Here is a 26,967-nt window from a genome sequence, read left to right on the forward strand (position 1 = left end):
CAATTCCCAATTCGATTGGCATTTGCAATCACCATCAACAAAGCTCAGGGCCAAATATTTAGAATTGTGCAGATTAGATCTAGACACTGATTGCTTCTCACATGGACAATTATATGTTGCGTGTTCTAGAGTCGGCAAACCAGACAATCTCTATATCTGCACGCACAATGGAACAGCAAAAAATATTGTATACCCACAAGCATTGTGAAATTAAACATATTAGAAACGTGCGCTTTCTCTTTTCTTTCTTTTCCATTTAACCAGACTGAGCCACAGCAACGCGTAGCTGTGTACAGCTAGTCTCAGAATAAAACCATGCAGTCAATGGAATCTTTCCCTTGTCATTCCTGAAGCCAGCATATCTTTCATTCCCAGTTCACCCATTCAGTCTCCCCAGTTCACCCAATGGGTCTTGCAATTAGTGGAGATGCTAGCAGTTGCAGTCCTCTATTCCGGCTCTCATAATGACTGCCTTGGTCGCTCTCCAAGACATCCAAGTTAGGTCGATTGGCGATCCTAAATTGTCCCTAGTGAGTGCTTGGTGTGTGTGTGCATGCCCTGCGGTGGTCTGGCGCCCTGCCCGGGGTTTGTTTCCTGCCTTGCGCCCTGTGTTGGCTGGGATTGGCTCCTGTGACCCTGTGTTAGGATATAGCAGGTTGGCTAATGGATGGATGGATGCCTCTGATAACAATTTCAGGCTAAATACACAAATTAAGTTGAAGCACCAAGGCCAGGGAGAGGTTCTTCAGTCTATTTTAATATTAAGTAAGAGTATAGTAAGAATAGCAAAAAAAATAGTGACATTATGTTATAGTGTCATTATCAAGCACACGAACAGGGTACAGTGTAATTCTTACCCTAACCCTGCATGTGCTAATCAACATGCAACTCATTGCCTCTCACTGGCATGGTGATTAGTGACTTTAATAAATTTATTGCTGCAAACTCCAAGCAATCGTTTAATTTTCATTTTAATTTTGCTTAGTCTTTCAGGGCTATGCCTTTAGCTATAAATCTGTATAAATAAAACAGTTCAGTTTTTTGACTACATTTGATTTTATATCCCTGTGTGGAGTTTGCATGTTCTCCCCCGTGTCTGCGTGGGTTTTGTCTGGGTGCTCTGGTTTCCTCCCACAGTCCAAATACATGCAGGTTAGGTACATTGGCGATCCAAAATTGTCCTTGGTGTGTGGGTGTGTGTATGTGCCCTGCGGTGGGCTGGTGCCCTGCCTGGGGTCTGTTCCTGCCTTGCGCCCTGTGTTGGCTGGGATTGGGCCCAGCAGACCCACGTGACCCTGTGCTAGGATATGATGGATGGATAGAGGTTCACCTGCAAATTAATATTTGTTTTAGGTTTGCTGTTATATAATGAGATGCCCACTGCTTTTGAAAAGCTTGTGGATACTTTCCCTCTACGGTTAGAGGCGTCCAAATCAGGATATGTCTAGTTTAACTACTGCCTGCTACAGTTAATACTGAAATATGGAAGCAAGCTTTTTAACACCTTTCAGGAGGGATTACACATCTTTTGCTCTAAGAACTGCACACTACAGGTACGCTTTTATTTACATGGTTCTGTGGCTTCTCTCCATTTGTATACAGTATTTCTTTCTACGTTATATTTTTTGCATTGCCACACTTTGATGTTATTTATATTCTCTGTTTTAAAAAAATAATCTTTCCTGTAAATGTAACTTTTTTGTAAAATCACAACAGGCTTACATATCGTAATTTATCACAATTGAGGTCTTGAACAGGGTCCATTTAAAATTAATATCCTGGACTTCATGCTGTACTATGCTCAGGATTATCACTTTACCATGATGATGGAGCTTGTGCACATTAGGCATGAACATTGAGCTAGGTCATCTGAATCTTTTGCTCCTGGTAGGGTCCCCCTTGGTAAACAGGTTTGGTCAAGAGTCAGACAAAGAATAGTTCACAATGACCCTCATGACACTACAAATTAAAAAACAGTGAATCCTGTCTTGGATAGGGTTACCAGGACTCACCCCTGGGGGCAAGCCTGTGGGTGGCATTTGTCCAGAAAGTGCAAGGTGGTCAAGCAACCAACATAACCTGGTCGGGCTCAGCCCATAAGGGCAATGTGGAGCCATTGTATGGGCTCACCTAAAAATGGTCTAGACCTTAGCAATGGAGAATGGTTTTAAGATAAAGCTTAAAAAATGCCTAATCATGTGTGTAGAAGATTCAAAACTTGAGTCTAAATAGCTTTTTGTTATTGAGCAAAATATACATTACAATTTGCAAACTGAAATGCCACAAAGTTTGAGTTTATTTATGTAAATCATGTTAAATGTAAACCATCTTTAAGTCTTCGTCATATAATTATAGTAAGTTTATAGTTAAATATATGGTAAAGATGGCATATTTAGTAAATTTTATTTTATTGAACTCTTGTTTGCTCTTAAAGATTGCTAAAATGATAACTTCTATAATTTGTTCTGTGGGGAAAATAGTATAAATAACAAATAAACCCCTTTAAGTTGGCAAAGGATTTAATGCTGCAATTGAAAGTAATCATAAATCTTTCCCCATTGTCAACAAAGAAATTGCTGTATTTTCTCAATTTCTTTCATGATTAAGAGAAAAGTCAAAACAAAATGACACCTTTTATTGGCTAACTAAAATGATTACAATATGCAAGCTTTCAAGGCAACTCAGGCCCCTTCTTCAAGCAAGATGTAATCTCATGATTAATTAAATGTCACAATTCTTTTAGAAATAGCTAAAATTTATGTTGGACTAAAAACAAAAATGCAAAACTAAGTGATTGCCAAAGTGAAAACTGAATACTTACAGATTTTCTGGCTTCCACATATACAGCATATCTTTTTAATAGTGGGAACCAAAAGTGAACTTACGAATTAGATCTCCAAGTCATTTTAACTCCTAGGAAGTGGTGCATGTTATACTGGTAGAAATGAGACACCATTAGAAATTTTAATTTATAATTTTTACCACGGCAGAGTGCATCAGGAAGCCAACTTTGTTACTTGCTGCAAAAAAAACAATGCATGGTGAGGAGTGGGATTTCTGTTTCCTTCTGGCACAGCTGGCAACAGTGCACAACAACCACCTTTCCCAGTTCCCTTCCTGCCTCAAAAACTATTTATAATCACCTCCTTTAACTTTGAAAATTACCCCCCAACCCTTCCCCACCCCCTTTAGCACTTGGAAATTATTTTTAGGTTTGATTGCATCTTCAGACTTTGAAGAGAAAACTTTAAGCATAAATAAAGTTATAAGTAAGCAACAATAAGCATTATTTTCACATCTTTTCATCCTTGCATGTTGAAATGTTGTATAACTTCAAAGTTAGAAAGCAATGGAATGGGAGACGTTTTGCTCCATAAAATAAATATTTCACATCGATTTCTGTGAAAAGACAATTTCAAAAATATCAGTTGTGTGACAACTGTGAAAGATCTCTTAAGCAGGCTGTATTGTTGGGCTCAGATTGATAGGTCCTGCTGTGTCTATATAATTTTTCTTTATGTTCATATGGATGTTTATAAGGGCAACATTAAAGTCTAATTAGGCTTGCTAGTTTTTGCTTAATGGGGAACCACAGGAATTGTGAAGAATAGCTCTTTGAATATTCTTTACTGTCAATCTTGTTTTAATACCTTTTTTTTACTGTATAGTTCATGCAGTTCACATTGTTACAGATTCTGTGTCTTTTACAATAAATAGTTTGTGCAACATGTTTATTTTCTTTTCATTTCCTATTTTTTTTTTACAATAGAAATATTTGGAATATATCATCTGACAAAACCCTTTTTTTTATATAAACCACTTAAAACACATTTATTCAGAAATGCATTTAACTGCATTCTGATCCCTTGCTTCAGTTTACCTCTCTGTCCAGGGGCTCAGGATGATTTAGATTTATATCACAATTTGTGTTATTTGTTCAAGGTTTTCTTGTAGTATCTGCTATTTTATTGTGGTTTATCATCTGTTATTCTAATTTAAAAGGCTTGTATTTCCTGTTTTTAATCTTTTGCCACACACATGTGCATAAAGGACAGCTTAAGGGCTCTGGTGATTGTAATTATCCCGCCACTCCAGGGGCTGATGCTATGTTCAAATGCCTGCTCTCTTCCTCCCACTGCACACCAGATGATTGACAACTATATTATATATATATATATATATATATATATATATATATATATATATATATATATATATAGTATATATATATATATAGTATATATATATATATAGTATATATATATATATATAAATATATATATATATATATATATATAGTATATATATATATATAAATATATATATATATACAGTATATATATATATATATATATATATATATACACACACACATACACTAGCAGGAGTACCCGGCATTGCTCGGGAATGTATAATTAATTTCCCAAGCGAAAGAAACACAACATAGAAATAGAACAAACATTTTTCTGATTCACATTTTATTGTAATAGGTAATACAAGTGGTTATTGCAGACCCTTTAGATACACTATATATTTTTTCCCCTTGTGGTGCAAAAATGAACAAATTCTGAGGATTGCCCACTCTAGAACATGCTATGTAGAGTTGTCAATGTGAAAAGCATGGATTTTCCAAATTGATGCCTGCAACTTGCAGTGATTGCCCTTGAGCCTTCTTAATTGACATAGCAAAAGCCAAATGCCATTTGAAATCAAAGGGTAAATCATTCGGAATCAGCGGTATTCTTGGTATGAAAACATTTTCACGTCTTGCACAACCTGTTATGATAGTTGCTTCAATAATATGTATTGATGGAAAAGTTGCCGGCATTTCAAGATGTGATTCTCTTCAGAAACTCTATTCATTTAGTCGGTAAGCATAAAAGTCCATTGCACTCAACAGAGTTGCCCGGTGATGGATCTGTTTATGGAATTTTAAATTAATACCCATCTTTGCCTTGCCAAAAGATTAGTGGATACTGAAGGGCATCATACGACTTGTGTGTGTGTGTGTCTGCCACATGCTGAAGACTTCTGTTCCTTTTCTCAATGATAATGTCCCACTTCCCAAAGTCATTGCCTACCATTACAATGGCAACCTCCTCAAGTGTTAGAGCACTGAATCGTCGGTGATGCTCTCCCTGTGGCATATTGTCAGCTCTTATGACAACTTTATAATCATCTGTTGACATACAATGGAACCTCGGTTCACGACCATAATTCGTTCCAAAACTCTGGTCGTAAACCGATTTGGTTGTGAACCGAAGCAATTTCTCCCATAGGATTGTATGTAAATACAATTAATCCATTCCAGACCCTACAAACTGTATGTAAATATATTTTTTAAGCATAATTAAACACAAATATAGTTAATCACACCATAGAATGCACATCGTAATAGTAAACTAAATGTAAAAACATTGAATAACACTGAGAAAACCTTGAAAGGAGAAAACTAACACTGCAAGAGTTCGCGCTATAGCCTTACGACCCGATCGCTGTAAACACTTTTTTTAATGAATTTTAAGCACAGGAGAAAAAAAACAATAGAACAAATCCGAACTTTAAAAACCAACCACAAGCAACCAAGAAAGTAACACTGCAGGAGTTCACACTAATAGCCTTACAACCCGATCGCTGTAAACACTTTTTTAAAAAATTAGTTTTAAGCACAGGGAAAAAAATGAACATTTGAAAAATCCGTAACTTAATAAACAACCAAGAAAAGTAACATTGCAACAATTCACGCTACGAACCGAAAAATGGACATTTGAAAAATCCGTAATACAAAAACTAACCATAAACCACCAAGAAAACTAACCTTGCATGAGTCGAGTTCTGGCATGAAGTGAGGAGAAACTGGGTGGAGAGGAGGTTACAGTGCTTAGAAGCCATGGTTAACTGCAAAAGCACACGAAATACTGTAGAGCAAAAACAGTGCACAGGTAAAGCACACACGTCTGACTGAGAACAATGAACAGGGAGAGGCTGAACACATGCTTAAATACAGTAATCGGAAGGGAAATGAAATAGAGCACAAAGAGTTCACAGCGAAAGCACGCACACACGTGCCAGCACGCACATCTGACCGAGAACAATGCAACACATGCGGAAATTATCAGCGCGCACAAACCGAAAGGGAAACTGGCTTGTTCGTATACTGAGTGTGTGGTCGTGAACCGAGGCAAAAGTTTGGCTAACTTTTTGGTCGTAAACTGAATTATACGTGTACCGAGACGTTTTTGAACTGAGGTTCCACTGTACGTTGAAGTGCAGTCTTAAAAAGGGTGACATATGCGTTGTTCTCATGAAGGAATCATTCTAAATCCATCACAATGTCCAGTCTCACATTCAGTATTCTGCTTTGTCTATAATGCCCTGTTGTGGAAATATCTCCCATGAAGCAGATCTGAAGGAACTCAATTGTCCCATCAGTTAATGGAAGTAATAATCCTATTGTATGGTAAACTTGACCTTGCACTTTGAATGTCGGCATGAATCCATCCTCTTGTATTTGTTTAGTTGCAGTTTTGAAGGAATTTCAAAACAGGAATTGTACTTCCTGATGTTGTTCAAGAAATTGGTGTTAATCCTGACAAAGAGTGTAGAAGTTCAGGTGGACGAAGTAAAGATGGCAGTTTTGCCTTCCCATTTGAGCAACACAATCCCAGTGACTCTCCTTTCCATTTTAGAGCTCTACAATAAACACAGATATGATCCATTTGGCCAATAACAGCAACAGGATGTTCATGATATGCAACCTGTCAGTTATATGTGAAAGCCAAGGTGTCCTGCACTTCACCCCAAACATTTTTCCTAACCAAACATACCCCATGACCTCCTCCTGTTCACAAAGGAGTCCCATGCCTAGTTTGGTGGCGATTGGATTCCCGGTGCAGATTTGTATGGCGGACAAACAAACATACATCGACTCTGCTTTATATATTAGATAAAAAAATCTTGGGTCGATACGTGATCTTCTTGGAAAGACACTTTTACGACTAGACTAGACTTTACAACCTGTGGAAGCAAGACCCGTGAGACGGTGACTTTTGCACGTCACATACTACTTACAAAAAATTTAAAACAAGATCATGGACATCTAACCTCTCAGTTATTGGAATACTTTTGGCAGACAAACTTCGTGTGCTCCCATCTCTTAAAAATTTTATACATTCTAGATGGCACGTCATCGACTAAGCGAAGAAGAAAGAGCACCGTGTCGAAAAGAGACCCAAAATTGTTGGAGAGAAAAGAAGACAAAAAAGAACGCACAAAAAAAACAATAATAATCTATGAGCAAATTCAGAAAATAAGGAAAATAATAATCAGCCAGGACCAAGTGGAAGTGAAAACCTCGTAGGTCCAATCAGGGTCAGAAATAAAAGATTTCATAAAGATGTTCAAAAACGTTGGCGCGATAAACATCCAGAGCAGGTTAGAGATTATGAAAGCAGTGGAATTCGAAAAGCCTCAGAAGAAAAAGAAAAAAAAAAAAAAACACACAAAACATTGTCGCAATACACATGCAGTTAAGTTAAGGAATATGAAAGTAGGAAAATTCGAAAGTATAAAAAACAAAGATAATAAAGATCGCATTAGAACAAACAAATGGAAATTCTTACATAACTGACCATACGCTATGAGTATCTGTTGTCCCGCAAAAATTAATGCTACGACAAGTTTCCACAATTCGGTCAGGTGTATATTTATGATCACGGATAAGCGATGCAACATAGAATTGAAAGAGTATGTAACAATTCCCATGAAAATAACAAACTCTTTAAATTGTATATACAGTTAACCAAACCCGGGGGTGAGCAAGCGAAGTGAGCAGGGGGGCAGAGCCCCTAGTATGTACAGTATATACAGAGCATCCGGAAAGAATTCACAGCGCATCACTTCTCCCACATTTTGTTATGTTACAGCCTTATTCAAAAATGGATTAAATTCATTTTTTTCCTCAGAATTCTACACACACACCCCATAATGACAACATGAAAAAAGTTTACTTGAGGTTTTTGCAAATTTATTGAAAATAAATAAACTGAGAAATCACATGTACATAAGTATTCACAGCCTTTGCTCAATACTTTGTCGATGCACCTTTGGCAGTAATTACAGGCTCAAGTCTTTTTGAATATGATGCCACAAGCTTGGCACACCTATCCTTGGCCAGTTTCGCCCATTCCTCTTTGCAGCACCTCTCAAGCTCCATCAGGTTGGACGGGAAGCGTCGGTGCACAGCCATTTTAAGATCTCTCCAGAGATGTTCAATCGGATTCAAGTCTGGGCTCTGGCTGGGCCACTCAAGGACATTCACAGAGTTGTCCTGAAGCCACTCCTTTGGTATCTTGGCTGTGTGCTTAGGGTCATTGTCCTGCTGAAAGATTAACCGTCGCCCCAGTCTGAGGTCATGAGCGCTCTGGAGCAGGTTTTCATCCAGGATGTCTCTGTACATTGCTGCAGTCATCTTTCCCTTTATCCTGACTAGTCTCCCAGTTCCTGCCGCTGAAAAACATCCCCACAGCATGATGCTGCCACCATCATGCTTCACTGTAGGGATGGTATTGACCTGGTGATCAGCGCTGCCTGGTTTCCTCCAAAAGTGACGCCTGGCATTCACACCAAAGAGTTCAATCTTTGTCTCATCAGACCAGATAATTTTGTTTCTTATGGTCTGAGAGTCCTTCAGGTGCCTTTTGGCAAACTCCAGGAGGGCTGTCATGTGCCTTTTACTAAGGAGTGGCTTCCGTCTGGCCACTCTATCATACAGGCCTGATTGGTGGATTGCTGCAGAGATGGTTGTCCTTCTGGAAGGTTCTCCTCTCTCCACAGAGGACCTCTGGAGCTCTGACAGAGTGATCATCGGGTTCTTGGTCACTTCCCTGACTAAGGCCCTTCTACCCCGATCACTCAGTTTAGATGGCCGGCCAGCTCTAGGAAGAGTCCTGGTGGTTTTAAACTTCTTCCACTTACGGATGATGGAGGTCACTGTGCTTATTGGGACCTCCAAAGCAGCAGAAATGTTTCTGTAACCTTCCCCAGATTTGTGCCTCGAGACAATCCTGTCTCGGAGGTCTACAGACAATTCTTTTGACTTCATGCTTGGTTTGTGCTCTGACATGAACTGTCAACTGTGGGACCTTATATAGACAGGTATGTGCCTTTCCAAATCATGTCCAATCAGCTGAATTTACCACAGGTAGACTCCAATTAAGCTGAAGAAACATCTCAAGGATGATCAGAGGAAACAGGATGCGCCTGAGCTCAATTTGGAGCTTCATGGCAAAGGCTGTGAATACTTATGTACATGTGCTTTCTCAACTTTTTTATTTTTAATAAATTTGCAAAAATCTCAAGTAAACTTTTTCACGTTGTTATTATGGGGTATATATATACACACACGGTATATAAAAAAAATACATGTCTTCATCTGACCCGGAAGTGCTATTGAATCACATGGACTGAAGGACAGGAGCACTTCCGGGTCAAGGACTATATAAAGGACTATGCGAGACCCAGCAAGCTGAGCCAGAGTTGGGAGGTAGTGTGATGGAACTGCTGGGAGTGGAGGATTGATTTATTGTATTTCTATTGATTAGTGGATTTATTGTGTATTGTGGTGGTGGTGCTTTTGTGCACTTTATTGAAAAAAATAATTAAAAAAAAAAATTCTTGGTGCTTTTACCTGGAGTCTTGGACATTCTGTCTGTGGGTTTTGAGGAGTGACAGTGCCCTCTAGTGTCACAACATACATACATACATACATACATACATACCTACATACAGTATACACACACACACACACACAAATGGTTTTTTGGTGCTTCAGCATTTGTAGCTAGAGGTTTGTTAGTCTAGGATCTAAGGTTTTGAGGTAGTGTTTTAGCCTCTAGCTCATCTTTGGATTTTGAGCTTCCTGCCTGATATGGATCATTATTCCTCTCCACATTTTTACTTGTATGCTTCGTTGCACAATAAGGTATTATTCCACTCTCAGCCAAAATCGATAGATAGATAGATACTTTATTAATCTCAAAAGGGAAATTCACAAAATTCTATGGTATGGTTTCAGTTCAGGAACCTGTTCTTGTGGGCCATGCAAAAAAAGGGACTACCTCTGATGCTTTCACAAATCAGCACCCATTCAATAACATCTGCTCTGCATGTTTACAGTAAATTAAGTTAAATACTATGATATGAAACAGGTGGGCTATGTACCTAGCTATGGAAGAATCTGGTTAGACCACATGTAGAGAGGAACAATGATAGGGGCTAGATAAAAATATAAAAATACATTTTAAAGTCATCAGTGCAACAAGATAAAGAGAACAAATTGGCAGATAGTAAAAGCACAGACAAGCACTTTGTAGCATAGAGCACTTAACTCATTTTATGCATGTGAATTCCACTCTAATTGCAAAACTTGAAAGCTTCTAGCAAAACTGACTTTTTGTTGATTTGTTAAAGAGCTTGAAACTATGTTGGGTGTGAAAGACTATACAAAACCAATGATCCATAGTTAACATTTACATGCTGTAATGGCACATTAAAGTAAACCTGAGACAACTCAACATCAGAGGTGGGTAGTAACGAGTTACATTTACTCCGTCACATTTGCTTGAGTAACTTTTTTAAAAAATTGTACTTCTACGAGTAGTTTTACTGCACCATACTTTTTACTTTTACTTGAGTACATTTGTGAAGAAGAAACACCACTCCTACCCCGCTATATTGGGCAACACTCGACTCATTACTTTTTTCCATTTACACATTAGATACGCTATATTTTAGTTGGACAGAAGTCACCTGTGAATCTACTGAATGACTGTTTCACCAATCAGATGTAACAACAATAATCACATGACTCCATTTCACCAATCAAACGTAGCAACAATAATTGCATGACTCTGTTTCACTAATCAGACGTAGCCATGCAGTTACATGACCACACACAAACTTCCTGCGTCTGGAGCCTGTGAGAGACCTTTTAGTCATACAGGGATCCTGTTCACTGCTAAACGTTGCAGCTTCACTGCAGAAAGCTTAAGAGACAACTCCTGCTGAAGCTTAAGCATCACTTCACTGAATGAAGAACAAGCACGTTTTAACCAAACGTGCACAGACACAGACAGTCATGGTAAAGTGAGACTTCTTGTACGTGTAGAAGCTGCCTTGTTCCAATGTTATTTTCTATTAGCTGTGCTATTTGGAGGGGAAGTGGATATGCAGTATTATACTGTCAGTGTACAGCATATCTTGTTACTGTAAGTAGTTTGCACTGTTCAAACATACATGTTACCTACTGTAGGTATTGGCTTCAAAAGCTTTGTTGTGAAAAACTGAGATTTGGAAATTTGTGTCATTTGTGCATCTTTATTTTGTAAAGATGTTATTTATTTGTACTCATGTTTTATTTTGTTATTTGGGAATAGCAGAATTTGCACATTATTTTATATTTTTACTTATTACATTTCGAAAAAATAATTTATTATGATCAGTTACCCAGTACTTGAGTAGTCTTTTCACCAAATACTTTTTTACTCTTACTTCAGTAATTTTTTGGATGACTACTTTTTACTTCTACTTGAGTAATATTATTTTGAAGTAATGCTACTCTTACTTGAGTACAATTTTTGGCTACTCTACCCGCCACTGCTCAACATTCAGAAGATGATGAAGCCATCCTCTTCTACAAAAAACATTTAGCTAATTACTTACAGTCTTATAAAGCGATAAAGGCTTTCAGTGCCCAACATGCCACAATATTGTTGTGGCATCTCAGAGAAGCTGTAAAGTATCACCACAGGAAACTGAGTTGCGTTCTGACTCATGCACACTTCTGTCCAATCTGCACAATTTATGCAGGCAAGAGTTACATCTGTTGCATCTGTGAAGGCAAGAAAAAAAAATTATGGTTTTCCAATTATTCCGTACGCCTGTGAAGGCTAATAATGCACACCACTCATTCTAAAAGGGTCATTATGAAAATCATAATTAAAAAAAAAATATTTTAAATATGTCCATCTAGTGACAATGGGTGGGTGGATGGCAAGGGGGTACCAAAATCAGTTGCCCAATAAAGAAGTGTGAGCAGAAGATTCAGTTATGTATAGTGCTCCAAAAGCTAGAGGCATTGGTATCAAAGAAAGAAAGTCACTCATGAGCAGGACACTGAGGAGCAGCAGGTGACACGGAATATTACAGTAGTCACTTTATTCAGTGTGGAAGAAAGCATACATTTTTGGGATTGAAAGCAGTAGAAAAGATATCCCTCTTGCAGTAAGATGTACTGTCAGAAGGGATACAACAACAACAACAACATTTATTTATATAGCACATTTTCATACAAACAGTAGCTCAAAGTGCTATGTGGTAACAAAGGTGTATGGCAGAAATGAAAGATATACAATATTTACAGCAGCTAGGCCAAGAAGGGCAGGGTTTTATCTTACATGTTTTTTATACTTTTGAGATTTCCTTTTGTGTTTAATACAAATACATTTTTAAATATCTACTATAGTTGTCAATATTTGGAATTTAAACTGATGGCAGGATGGCATACTTTTATTGCACATTGAAAAATGTGTAACTTTGGCAAACTTTATCAAGGTATTCATTGGTCTGTACATAGTATGAATGTTTGTAATGCAAGATTTATCACATTATGTAACCTTCCTATTTGATCTATGTAAGGCTTTCTGAATTAGCTTGGGCACAATTTAATATTATCACTTTTATTGGTGAGTTAGATACTGTCCTTCTTAAGATACACACTATATACTGTAAGGAAGATTATATTTTATAGTTGCAGGAATGCAGAAGATAACTTATAATTGACTTGGAAGTACAAAGATGACCCTAACAGTTATGTTTTAACCAACTAATAGGAAACACAAGCAAAAAAATAAAACATTTTAAAATTGATGGTAATACAAAAATACTTTGTAAAAGAAATAAAATGTTGAAAAGCAAGCTACTTGTGCCAACATACATTACAATATTTACAATAGAGATTCTGGAAAATGATCCCTTGTCCTTATTGTCTATAGTTTAAAGATTCTGGATGTGTGAAGCAGCCTCAATAACCACAGTGCTGCCTTGCTGCCCATAAATGATAAGTAAAGGATTTCAGGTAAATTATCGGAGAAAGACCTGGTTATAAGTTTGATATGAAAACCTGCTGCTAATTTAACAACACGCATATGGCGACATCCATTTATTGACCAAAAAAAAATAAACTGTCCTGTCAAGCAACTGTTGCAAGCCTATAAACCTTAGACCAAACAAAAAATTGCATGTTCCTTTGATATGAAAACAGACTCTAGAATTGCAGTAAATGCTTTTCGGCAAAATCTCACAGTATAAGTGCTCCATCTACAAGTTGTAGCAGCATACATAGACAAATGTACAATCATTCAAAAGCTAAATGTCTTCGTAGTACATGTTTAATTATTCTATCCATCTATCCTACCAATGTCACACCAGACCCAGCAAGAATATAGTGCGAGGCAGGAACAATCCCTGAACTAGCTAGCGCTGCGACACCGTGTCCTCACATGTTTAATTATTAACAACCAAGATTATTTAAATGATGTTAACATTTTATCTGTATAATGTAATAAACATATTTTGCTGCATTTCATCTTAAAAATGATATTTTCATCTAAATACACGCTTTATAAAGTGGCTCAGGATGTGCAATATTATAACTATCACAAGTTTACAGTAAGGTGATTGTACTTATAAGTACAAACAGTCCTACGAGGAGCACTTGACTGACTTGATTGATTAGCATTTATAGTTCTTGGGATGAAACTGTTTCTGAAATGCGAGGTCCCTACAAGAAAGGCTCAGAAGCGTTTGCCGTACAAGAGCAGTTCAATAGACAGTTTAGATATTGACATGTTTTAGTCAGTCACTGTATCTAAAGCCAGAATCACTAAACTAGGAAAAAACACCTAAAAAGAGCTAGAAAATGAAGATAAAAGATCGATGTTCATATGATGGTAAAACACTGTGTTCACCAAAAGCCTCTCCTCAGCATTTTTCCAGTCAATCTATAGATGGCCAAAGACTAATGAACCCTTAGATGAAGATTGGCTTCATGGTGAGAAATCAGAAACTGTTGCATTTATTGTTTCTCAAAAATATTATATATAACACCAAACTCTATAGTACAGCTGGATGTTTTTTATTTTTATATTATATATACACATACTAGCAAAATACCCGCGCTTCGCAGCGGAGAAGTAGTGTGTTAAAGAAGCAATGAAAAAGAAAAGGAAACATTTTGAAAATAACGTAACATGATTGTCAATGTAATTGTTTTGTCACTGTTGTGAGTGATGAGTGTTGCTGTCATATTTATATATATATATATATATATATATATATATATATATATACACATATATATATATATATACACATATATATATATATACATATATTTATATATACACATATATATACACATATTTATATATACACATATTTATATATACACATATATATATACACATATATATATATATATACACATATATATATATATATATACACACATATATATATATACACACATATATATATATACACATATATATATATACACACATATATATATATACACACATATATATATATACACATATATATATATATATACACATATATATATATATATATATATATATATATATATACTACAAAATAATAGCTTTGCAGCGAGAAGTAGTGTGTTAAAGAAGCAATGAAAAGAAAAGGAAACATTTTGAAAATAACGTAACCTGATTGTCAATGTAATTGTTTTGTCACTGTTAGAGTTATGAGTGTTGTTGTCATATATATATATATTTACACACACACACATAAACATATATATATATATATATATACACATATCTATACATATACATATATACACACACATATATAAACATATATATACATATACATACATATCTACATATATACACACACAGCTATTTCAGATCAGTGCAATACGCTGTTTGTTAAAACGGTTGACTCCCGGCTCTTACGTGCAATAACAAATCAAATCATTCAGTTGTCTTTGCTCATATGTCATTTTAGAGCTGGACGCCTGGCATCTTTTTTTGGCCACAGGTTCGTTTCTGTTTGCTGTGAGGTTCTGTGTTGTGGAGATTCTCAGGATGGATTGCAGGTGCTCATCAGTGAGGCGATTCTGTGTGCTGTTTTGTTAGTCTTTATCACTGAGAAGAGCTTCTCACACAGATATGTGCTACCAAACATGCATAAGGTTCGAGCCGCATGTAGACGGACTTTTTTTGTTCTTCGAAGTCACCAAAGCGCCGTGCAAACTCAGTGCGCTCAGTTTATCAGCAAAGTGCGTATTTGGGAACACCGTAGTGACGACTTGGTTTAACATTACTTGGCAACAGGGAAAGTGAGGCAAGGTGCACTGCTGCATTTGTGTCTCCCATAAAAGCAGCTTCACTTGAAATCACTTTGTGATTGTGCACGGGTTAAAACGTCCGCTGAAGTGTCAGATTCTTATTTAATTATGCTGTTTTCTGTATCTTCTGAATTGCATTCAGGTTACCCTGATGCAAGGCAGCTGAAGCGCTGCATTATGGGATCTGTAGTTTATTGTGTTACCAGCTTCATATACCCGGCCATTAATAACAATAATACAGTATATAAAATGATCTCGGGCCGGATATAATTACACTGGCTGGATGTGGCCCATGCCCTTGAGTTTGACACATATGGACTAAATAGAACTTGAAAATATATATTTTTTAAATGTGATCGCAATTCAGATAGAGTTGACGCCAGACTACAGCCTGCATGCCTCAATAAGTCATCCTCCCCTCGCTCTTACTTTTTTACCCTTCATCTAATGAATACACGGAGCATATGGCTTTACCAAAACAATCATTGATGGCGAATAAAGTATCCATTATTCGAGTATGTAGATCGGGATATATATATACACCCGTATCGAGCGAGAAGTAGTGTGTTAAAAGCTAGAAAAAGAAAAGGGAACATTTTAAAAATAACGTAACATGACTGTCAATATACAGTATTTGTTTTGTGAGTGTTACTGAGTGTTGCTGTCATCAATGATTTGATTATCATTATTTCTTTCAATCAGGTTCGTATTTGTAGGATGTGTTGTGTTCAAGTTACATTCCGTGTTTGTCAATCATTGTAAAGATGACAGGTTTCATTCATCGATTCGTTTCTTACTGCATCAATAAACAGCTCGTCTTCTTCTTTATCTGAGCCGTGACACACTGCATGCATGGGTTTTTTTTACACTGTCTTCCTTTAGCGGGACATTAACTTTTTCCACCGTGTGCTTTGTTTCCGCAGTAGCTGGATTTATGAATATGCTTGTATGTATCAGACGCTTCATATTTTTTGCTGCCTTTTCAATTGTGTAATTCGGTTTTGTTCAGCACTCTTTGGAACTGTTGCTTTTTATCTGTGCACTGCGTCAGTTCACGTGAGCCGCTCGGTGTACATGCATCGAAGTTTCCCAGCTGTGCTGGTGCCATCTCGTCCTATGTCCATGGCTGTATTTAATGTTACCTTAGTCCTGGCACTTAAAACTTTCTCTCGCAGTTTCGCTGAGTTTGTACCAAACACCACCCTGACCATCTCATCTTCCTCTGCATAAGCACAGTCCTTAACCCGTGAATATTTAGTGGAGTTTGCTATTGGATTGCCGCTGACGGACGGCCTTATATGGGCAGGCACTAAATTACAAACGCCAGCGGCAGCCTGTCTATGAACTTAATTTAAAGTGTAGGTTTACATCGTGCTTTGTTTCCGAAGTAGCAGAACTCATAAATATGGTTGTATATGTCACTCGCTCGCTTCTTATTGTTTCGCTGCCTTCTAAATTATATAATGCATGTTTTCTTAAGCGCTTTTCTAAGGTCTTCCTAGTTTTCTATGTACTGCGTGATTACGTGAAGGCATGATGATGTCACACGAAACTCCGCCCCCACGGCGTTCAAGCTCATCTCCATTACAGTAAATGGAGAAAAACAGCTTCCAGTTATGACCATTACGCGTAGAATTTCGATATAAAACCTGCCCAACTTTTGTAAGGAAGCTGTAAGGAATGAACCTGCCAAATTTCAGCCTTCCACCCACACGGGAAGTTGGAGAATTAGTGATGAGTCAGTGAGTGAGTGAGTGCTTTGCCTTTTATTAGTATATATATATATATACATATATATATATATATATATATATATATTTACAGTGCACCCGGAAAGTATTCACAGCGCATCACTTTTTCCACATTTTGTTATGTTACAGCCTTATTCCAAAATGGATTATATTCATTTTTTTTCTCAGAATTCTACACACAACACCCCATAATGACAACATGAAAAAAGTTTACTTGAGGTTTTTGCAAATTTATTAAAAATAAAAAAACTAAGAAGTCACATGTACATAAGTATTCACAGCCTTTGCTCAATACTTTGTTGATGCACCTTTGGCAACAATTACAGCCTCAAGTCTTTTTGAATATGCCACAAGCTTGGCACACCTATCCTTGGCCAGTTTCGCCCATTCCTCTTTGCAGCACCTCTCAAGCTCCATCAGGTTGGATGGGAAGCATCAGTGCACAGCCATTTTAAGACCTCTCCAGAGATGTTCAATCAGAGTCAAGTCTGGGCTCTGGTTGGGCCACTCAAGGACATTCACAGAGTTGTCCTGAAGCCACTCCTTTGATATCTTGGCTCTGTGCCGAAAGATGAACCGTCACCCCAGTCTGAGGTTAAGAGCGCTCTGGAGCAGGTTTTCATCCAGGATGTCTCTGTACATTGCTGCAGTCATCTTTTCCTTTATCCTGACTAGTCTCCCAGTTCCTGCCGCTGAAAAATATCCCCACAGCATGATGCTGCCACCACCATGCTTCACTGTAGGGATAGTATTGGCCTGGTGATCAGCGCTGCCTGGTTTCCTCCAAACGTGACGCCTGGCATTCACACCAAAGAGTTCAATCTTTGTCTCATCAGACCAGAGAGTCCTTCAGGTGCCTTTTGGCAAACTCCAGGAGGGCTGCCATGTGCCTTTTACTAAGGGGTGGCTTCAGTCTGGCCACTCTACCATACAGGCCTGATTGGTGGATTGCTGCAGAGATTGTTGTCCTTCTGGAAGGTTCTCCTCCCTCCACAGAAGACCTCTGGAGCTCTGACAGAGTGACCATCGGATTCTTGGTCACCTCCCAGACTAAGACCCTTCTCCCCCAATCGCTCACTTTAGATGGCCGGCCAGCTCTAGGAAGAGTCCTGGTGGTTTCAAACTGCCTCCACTTACGGATGGTGGAGGCCACTGTGCTCATTGAGATCTTCAAAGCAGCAGAAATTTTTCTGTAACCTTCCCCAGATCTGTGCCTCGAGACAATCCTGTCTCGGAGGTCTACAGACAATTCTTTTGACTTCATGCTTGGTTTGTGCTCTGACATGAACTGTCAACTGTGGGACCTTATATAGACAGCGGTGTGCCTTTCCAAATCATGCCCAATCAACTGAATTTACCACAGGTGGACTCCAATTAAGCTGCAGAAACATCTCAAGGATGATCAGGGGAAAAAGGATGCACCATAGCTCAATTTTGAGCTACATGGCAAAGGCTGTGAATACTTATGTACATGTGCTTTCTCAATTTTTTTATTTTTAATAAATTTGCAAAAATCTCAAGTAAACTTTTTTCACGTTGTTATTATGGGGTGTTGTGTAGAATTCTGAGGAAAAAAATGAATTTAATCCATCCTTCTATATAAAAGCGGTCGGGATTGTCCTTCCGTCCCGTGAGTGCTATGCAAGCGCGGAGTTTCACACACGCCCCGTCCATTTTGTAATGCACGATGGGATTTGTAGTTTTGTTTTTCCAAGTAAAAGATGATTTTCTACTCCAGACTGTGCAATATCTTCTTCTTCTTTCTTACTATATAAAAGTGGTCGGGATTGTCCTTCCGTCCTGTAAGTGGAAAGCGTAGCGGTATTCCGCTTATCACAGATTTACTACTTGCAGCTTGAGGTACGAAGCGACATGATGTGAGCAGAGTTCTGGTGCTCCCATCGTTCCCTTGCTTTTGTGCGCGATGTGCTGGAAAAATAGACAAAATTATGTCTCTGGAAATAATTAATGTTGATGAAGTACAAATGCCTCACCGTGTAGTAAATATCAGGAGGGTTCAAAAGGGCGACCTCAATATAGAAAAAAAGTTTAAATTTCATCACAAAAATAACAGAAACTACGAGTATTAAAGTAATACCGCTCAAATACAATATAACCAAATTAATGAGTTTGTATAAAATATCAAATTGATCTACATATTGAATTGCCTTAAGAAGTGGTCAACTTAAAAGTCGGTCGCCTTAAAAGGCAGGTCAGCCTAGTTTTGGCATAAGGCTGTAACATAACAAAATGTGGAAAAAGTGATGAGCTGTGAATGCTGTCCGGATGCACTATATATATATATATAGCTAGCAGAAGTAGTGTGTTAAAGAAGATATGAAAAAGAAAAGCAAACATTTTAAAAATAATGTAAGATGATTGTTAATGTAATTGTTTTGTCATTGATATGAGTGTTGTTGTCATATCTATCTATTTATATATATATATATATATATATCTATATATATATATATATATCTATATATATATATATATATATATATATATATATATATATATATATATATATTGTCACACACGCGCATGGGAGGCAGCTAAAGGGCTTGAGTGAAGGCAGTTCGAGGCATGCCGGGTGTGGCAGAGTGCACTGACTCTTTTCTCCCTTGCCTGTAGACCATCCCCGGGATTTCACCTGGATCTCCTGACATCACTTCGGGACTGAGCCAATGGAAGTCGGCCACACCAGCTCCAGTCCCTCTGATGTCACCTCCGCTACGAGCCAATGGTGGAAGACCACGTGCCAGATCCATACGACCTCACTTCCTGTCTCCCCTTTAAAACCTGCCCCTTTTCCTTTGTTTCTTTAGTCTTGTTTTGGACTCGGTTGTATGCACTTCAGTGCTCTGTATTTTGTTAAGAAAACGACTTTTGCAGCCAGGATACCACAATATACGGGTGGCTGCCCCAACTCTTTATCTGTCAATGTCTCGTTCTTGTGACAGTGGCGTAGTCGGCAGGATGGAGAAGTCCCGAGGAGAAGGGGACAGGACCTGCAATATACCCAGGTGGGAGCGCATCGGGCCGAGTATTCAGGCGGGAGGGTGCCCGTGGTTCGGCGTGACCGGTGCGGGCTCCGCTCCCGCACTCATAACTAGCCCATCTGGAGTGGCCAGGGAGTGTGCGGGTGGGGCTCACAGAATTGGGCTGCCCTGGAGGGGGAGGCAAAGGGACTCAGTATGCTCTCTTGGGGAGAGTGCCTGCCTCCCTGCGAAACCAAAGCCCCATTTACCACCTAGGGGTGCCCCAGACTGGCAGGTGAATAAAATAAAAATGGAGGTTGGACCCTGACGCCAACCAACAAACAAGCCTGGTCCTTATGGGCAATGGTAGGGCATTGGCTACGCCATTTGAAAACACGCCCTACCAAATAATAGAGCAGGTAGCTTGCTATCTGCTCCTGGAAGCGCTTCCCGTGGCTTCACCCAGCCGGTTTGGGGCGGCGGTTTAAGAACATGCTGAGCTCATAGAGCTTATGGAGACGCAGAGGGCGGCCTCACACTCTGGGGAGCAGAACCGTCCTCATGTCAAACTCAGCCGGGTATGTTCCAAGACCTAGCCCCACCCTGTACAATCCGGAGCTCAGTATTGGCGCCCGGGCGCGGCGCGCAAACCGCTTGGAGGCAAGGAGGAATGCAGGTGGAGGGTGAGGAGGGGTTGGTGTGCTCTGGCTAATCCGTTGGCGGTCCCACATACTGGCGTGGTGATCGTCAACGGACACAAGACCCCAGGTTTGTTCGACCGCAGCAACATTTCATTGTTGCCCGCCGCTTTGTGCAACCGCAACAGTGGCTAAATTTAAGACCGGTATAACCTGTGTCCACGGAGACATCCGCTGGTACAGGTCCGCCGCTGTGTCATCAGTTACGGAGGGTCAGTTCAGAACTCACCGTAGCGTCCTACCTGATCCTCCACACCCGGTGATACTAGGGCGGACTGGTCTAAAATCAAAAGCGGTGAGACACATACCACTCCGGGTTAATTTGGGCCTCGTTATGGACGGAGATAACCCGTCTCAAGCTGCCTCCACGCCGTGTAATCAGCCGGCAGAGAGAGACGGCAGTCGCCCTGACTGACGTGGCAACTCCGGCCGCCGCGGGCTAACACGCCATCCACCAACGCCGCGGAGCGGGAGGAAACCACGCCCATTGAGGTCGCGCTGACCCTCTCTCCGTGTTGCGGTTCCAATTTAAAGAAACGCCGGCTTCTTTTAGAAGGGAGCAATGGAATGATGACTCCCTGAAGTTTGTAAAAAATGCAGTGGTCCTTGTCAATGGCCAGCGCACTAATCAGTCGATGCCACAGGGCCCCTACTTTGTGCTAGATAATGACCTCCTTTACCGTGTAGCAATGCATGACGGGCAGGAGACGAGGCTGCTGCTAGTGCCGCACCTTCCGGCGGCAGGTCTGTGAGCTAGCACACGCCCACCTCCTAGGTGGCCACCTGGGCACCGAAAAAACTCTGGAGCGGATCAAGCTCCGTTTCTACTGGCCAGGCATTAATGAGGAGGTTCGCCGCTTTGGCGCTTCCTGCCCGGAGTGTCAACTGCGACAAATTCCTAGGAGGGACCGTGCTCCTCTCATTCCTATTCCACTGATTGACGTTCCCTTCCACAGAATCGGGTCGACCTGGTGGGACCCTGGAGCCCTCAGCCCGAGGACACAAGTACATTTTAGTCCTCGTGGATTACGCTACACGATACCCGAAGCTGTTCCGTTGCGCTCAGCTACCTCTAAAGCCATCGCACGGAATTACTAGGGTATTCGCGCGCGTGGGGATCCCCAAAGAAGTCTTGACAGACCAGGGGACCCCCTTCACCTCGGAAACGTTCAAGGAGACTGCCAGATTACTGAAAATAAAGCATTTAAAGACCTCGTGTATCATCCTCAAACCGACGGATTAGTAGAGAGGTTTAATCAAACTCTCAAGCAAATGCTGCGTAAGGTGGTCAGCGAGGATGGAAGGAACTGGGATCAGCTCCTCCCCTCGTCCTTTTGCCTATCGGAAGTCCCACAAGCCTCCACGGGTTCTCCCCTTTGAACTACTGTACGGGCGACAACCTCGGGCATATTAGATATTTTGAAAGAAGGCTGGGAAGAAGAGGCTCTTCCCTCCACAAACATACTGGAGTATATCGCGCAGTTACGCGATAGATTTGGAAAGATTCGGCCTGTCCTTAAAAGTCACATGGAGGAGGCTCAAGCAGCACAGGCCGGTACTACAACCGCGCACGCCTCTTCGGGAGTTCCGCCCGGAGATCGGGTCATGGTCCTAGTGCCTACCTCCCACTCTAAATTGCTTGCCCACTGGCAGGGCCCCTACGGTTAAGGAGAGGAAGGGACTGGTCGACTATTTGGTGAGTCAACCCAATCGCCGGCCAAAGGAGCGGGTTTATCATGTGAACCTGCTGAAACCGTGGAAGGACAGGGACCCCGATCCCTCCTCCGCCAGCCCGCTCACTCTTCGCCACACACACGACCTTAACCGCACGGACTTAAGTCCCAGACAGCGGCAGGAGCTGGAAACAGTTATCCGGACCGTTCGGGAGGTAGTCAGTGAGAACCCGGAAGGACCTCTCTGATTGAGCACAACATGTGACAGAGCCCGGGTTGTTGTCCGAGAACGCCGTGATCGCCTTCCCGAGGCAAAAAAGGCTGAAGTGGAGCTTGAGATCAAGCGCATGCTGGAGCTAGGTGTGATTGAGGAAAGTTATAGTCCCTGGTCCAGCCCCATTGTGCTCGTCGGTAAGCCTGACGGAAGTTGGAGGTTCTGCAATGACTTCCGTCGGCTTAATCAAGTCTCCCAATTTGATGCTTATCCAATGCCACGCGTGGGACGACCTCCTCGAGAGGCTTGGACAGGCTCAATACCTGACCACACTTGACATGACGAAAGGGTACTGGCAGGTTCCTTTAACGGACTCCGAAGGAAAAACGCGCTTAGTACCCCTAGCGGACACTGGCAGTATCGTGTCCTTCCATTTGGGTTACACGGGCTCCAGCAACCTTTCAGCGCCTGGTGGACAAAGTGCTTCGCCTCATAACTCATACAGTGCTGCCTACCTGGATGACGTGGTCATCTATTCCAGCACATGGAAGGAACACCTACAGCATGTCCAAGCGGTATTACGGACACTTGGTGAGGCGGGCTCGGATTAATCCCAGAAATGCTTCTTGGATTAAGCGAGGCCAAATATTTAGGCTACCTGGTGGGTCGGGTACCGTAAGGCCACAGTGCTCCAAAATTGATGCCATTCTGAAATGGCCCGTCCATGAACCAAGCGGCAGGTCCAAGCCTTTCGGTTAGCGGGTACTACCGCCGGTTTGTACCCGGTTTTGGAGAGAGCGGCCCTTGACTGATTTAACAAAGAAGAGGGCCCGAACATTGTGGTATGGACTGAAAAACAGCGCTGCATTTGGTGACTTAAAGCAGGCCCTTACGCCCACACCTGTTTTGATGGCACCTAACTTTTCTTTGCCTTTCATCCTCCAGACGGACGCTTCGGACACAGGCCTGGGCGCCGTGCTGAGCCAAAGCGTCGATGGTGTGGAGCACCCCATCATGTTCCTGAGCCGGAAACTGTTGGACCGGGAGACCAGGTATGCTGCGGTGGAGAGGGAGGCTCTGGCGATTAAATGGGCGATTACTCAGCTGAGGTACTACCTGTTGGGCGGAATTCACCCTTGTCACGGACCATGCACCCCTACAGTGGATGGCCCTCCACAAGGAGTCGAATCCGCGGGTCACCCGGTGGTTTCTTGACCTGCAGCCGTACAAGTTTTCGCTCGTTCATCGTCGGGGCGCTCTCCACGCCAACGCTGATGCTCTTTCTCGGGTTCACGACCTCTCGGTTAGTCGCCCGACCCGCCGGGTCTGGGCTAAGGGGGCCTTGTCACACACGCGCATGGGAGGCAGCTAAAGGGCTTGAGTGAAGGCAGTTCGAGGCATGCCGGGGTGTGGCAGAGTGCACTGACTCTTTTCTCCCTTGCCTGTAGACCATCCCGGGGATTTCACCTGGATCTCCTGACATCACTTCGGGACTGAGCCAATGGAAGTCGGCCACACCAGCTCCAGTCCCTCTGATGTCCCCTCCGGCTACGAGCCAATGGTGGAAGACCACGTGCCAGATCCATACGACCTCACTTCCTGTCTCCCCCTTTAAAACCTGCCCCTTTTCCTTTGTTTCCTTAGTCTTGTTTTGGACTCGGTTGTATGCACTTCAGTGCTCTGTATTTTGCTAAGAAAAACGACTTTTGAAGCCAGGATACCACAATATACGGGTGGCTGCCCCAACTCTTTATCTGTCAATGTCTCGTTCTTGTGACAATATATATATATATATATAGCAAAATACCTGTGATTGGCAGCGGAGAAGTAAAAAGAAAAGGAAACATTTTAATAATAACGTAACATGATTGACAATGTAATTGTTTTGTCATTGTCATGAGTGTTGCTGGTATATTATATATATATATATATATATATATATATATATATATATATACACAGACACATATATAAACATATATATACATATATATATACACAGTTTTATATACATATACATACATATATATATATACACATATACATATATATACACATACTGTATATATACACACACACACATATATACATACTGTATATACACATATACATATCTACATATTGTAATGGATGGCCGGCCATTTATCCCGGCCAATACCCCCAAGCCGCCAGGTGGAGCCCTCCTTGCAGCGAGGAGGTCCCCAGAAGACCAGCAGGGCATCATGGACATTGAGTTTTATGCAAAGCCCTGCTGGATGCCGTGGGGCCACAGGAGGGAGCTGCAGGGAGGACCGAGGGCTTCTTCAGTGCCCTGTGACCCGGAGGTTCGGTCACAGGAAGAGCGACGGACTTCGGGTTGAAGAAAGGGACGATTTACCCTGACCCGGAAGGGAAAAGGACTTGTGGACTATTGGGCAGAAACACTTCCGGGTCAGGAGGTATAAAAGGACTATGGGAACTCCAGACAACGAGCTGAGCTGGGTGGGAGGGTGGCAACGCGCCTGGGAGCTGGAGGATTGGTTATTTGTTTATTATTGTATTATTGTGAGATTTATGAGTATTGTGGAGGAGAGTGTGCTTTGTGCACTGTGGAAGAGAAATAAATTCAACATTTGACTTTTACCTGGTGTCTGGAGTCGTGGACAGGGGTTCAAGGGAGCGAGAGCCCCTATCGCTCACAGTGGCGTAGCCGCAGGATACTCTAGCGCCATTTGCAGAGGACCTGAATCAAAATTTCTGTGGAAACGAACCCGAAGACTGCGGAATCAGGAATCACTACAGCATCGCCAAAACCCGAAAAAACCGAGTCCAAAATGGGAAAGAAGAAGGGCAAGCAAAGCGACAACGCCAGCGGGAGTGCCGTAGGTGCAATGGCCGGCGCCGGGAGGAGTTAAGGAGAGGCCTTACAAGTCCGAGAAACCTCCAGGAAGCAACGATCCCTCTAAGGTACGTGCCGGGAACGACTTTAAAAATCCTTTTATTGTTTCTCACCTTGTCCCGTGCATGTACCTTGGAGATGACCACCTGGAGGCTCCGAGGGGAAAAGGAGACTGCCCCGAAGACGACGGCCTTCTCTTGTCGAAGCCAGAGCACCTAGAAATCGACTTCCGCATGATGGCAGCCGACAAGGGACACGGTAGCAAACCCGTGCAGTCTGGGAAGGAGGAGCTCCCGTCCTGCTGTTTGCACCTTCGAGCCCAAGAAACGGACTTGGTCTTTCCGGGGGAAGGGGAGGCGAGGCGAGGCATCGCTCAAACCACAAGAAGGTAAGGAGGGTCGGAAGTAGCTGATCGGGATGCCGAAAAATATTAAAGGCAGACCGCAGTTCGCCGAAGAAGGCAACTCGACCCTCCGAGAACTCCAAATCCCAGAAGCCTCCGCGAGACCCGTCAGAGCACGCGTGCCTGAAGCGGGCGTGCTCATTGGCTCCCGTCGGCAGGTAACACAAACAGGAAGTGAGTGTTCTGCCGGTCGAAATAAATAATTATATTGACTTACGGGAGCTCGAAAACTAATCGAGCCCGTGGCGAGTATCTTACAGGTCCTGACGACCATTGAAAGATCGCCGGGATTTGGGAGCGCAGCCAGAGAGCCGTTGGAGAAGGTGAGGCCTACGCGGCGATTTGGTGAGGAGCCTCCCGTAATGAATGATGCGCGATACAGGTGAGCGAGACCCGTGATCGTATATAATAGAGGGACGCTGTGTGATCCGGGCCGCGCTTAATAAGTAGCGGTGCCAATACACGGCGTACCTACAAAAGAGGTCGGTATGCGTTAACCGAGTGGTCGGCGGAAGGGCTAATCGATCCGGGGCAGCTAGACAGTGCTGACTCCCGGGCGAGGCAGCCCTGAAGACGCCGCCACGTAATTTATAAAAGTAAAGGGGTGCAACAGTAAAGGGTCTCTCTTTTACTTAATAGAGAGACTCAGACTGTGGACAAGCCCCAGATTAAGCAGGAGATCCCGATAATAAAACGGGGGTCTCCTGACAAGAAAGGGAAAGAGTCAAAAAGAGAAAAAGCACCAGTAGAGGCGGCAGGGGTTTCTCTCCCAGCAAAAGGGGCGGACCTAACAGTTCCTTATTGTTTTCAGTCCCGTAGGGGAAGAATACCAGGAGGACAGAGGCAATGTTACGGGTGCCGAAGGTTGGGCCATATTTGGCGGAACTGTCCTTGGAGAGAGGGGGACAAGAGGTCAATTTGGAATAATAT

General features: G+C 41.7%; 1 protein-coding gene across 2 annotated transcripts in view; it reads right to left on the minus strand.

Annotated features, from left to right (window-relative positions):
• Positions 1-26,967, minus strand: part of txndc16 (thioredoxin domain containing 16) — a 169,205-nt gene that overhangs the window by 90,085 nt on the left and 52,153 nt on the right. For both annotated transcript variants that reach the window (XM_039741384.1, XM_039741385.1), the window contains exon 14: positions 11,722-11,890. In XM_039741384.1, the coding sequence (XP_039597318.1) occupies positions 11,722-11,890 (169 nt within the window). The remainder of the gene's footprint in view (positions 1-11,721; positions 11,891-26,967) is intronic.

Source organism: Polypterus senegalus, chromosome 18, assembly GCF_016835505.1.
Source record: "Polypterus senegalus isolate Bchr_013 chromosome 18, ASM1683550v1, whole genome shotgun sequence".
Lineage (NCBI taxonomy): Eukaryota > Metazoa > Chordata > Cladistia > Polypteriformes > Polypteridae > Polypterus > Polypterus senegalus.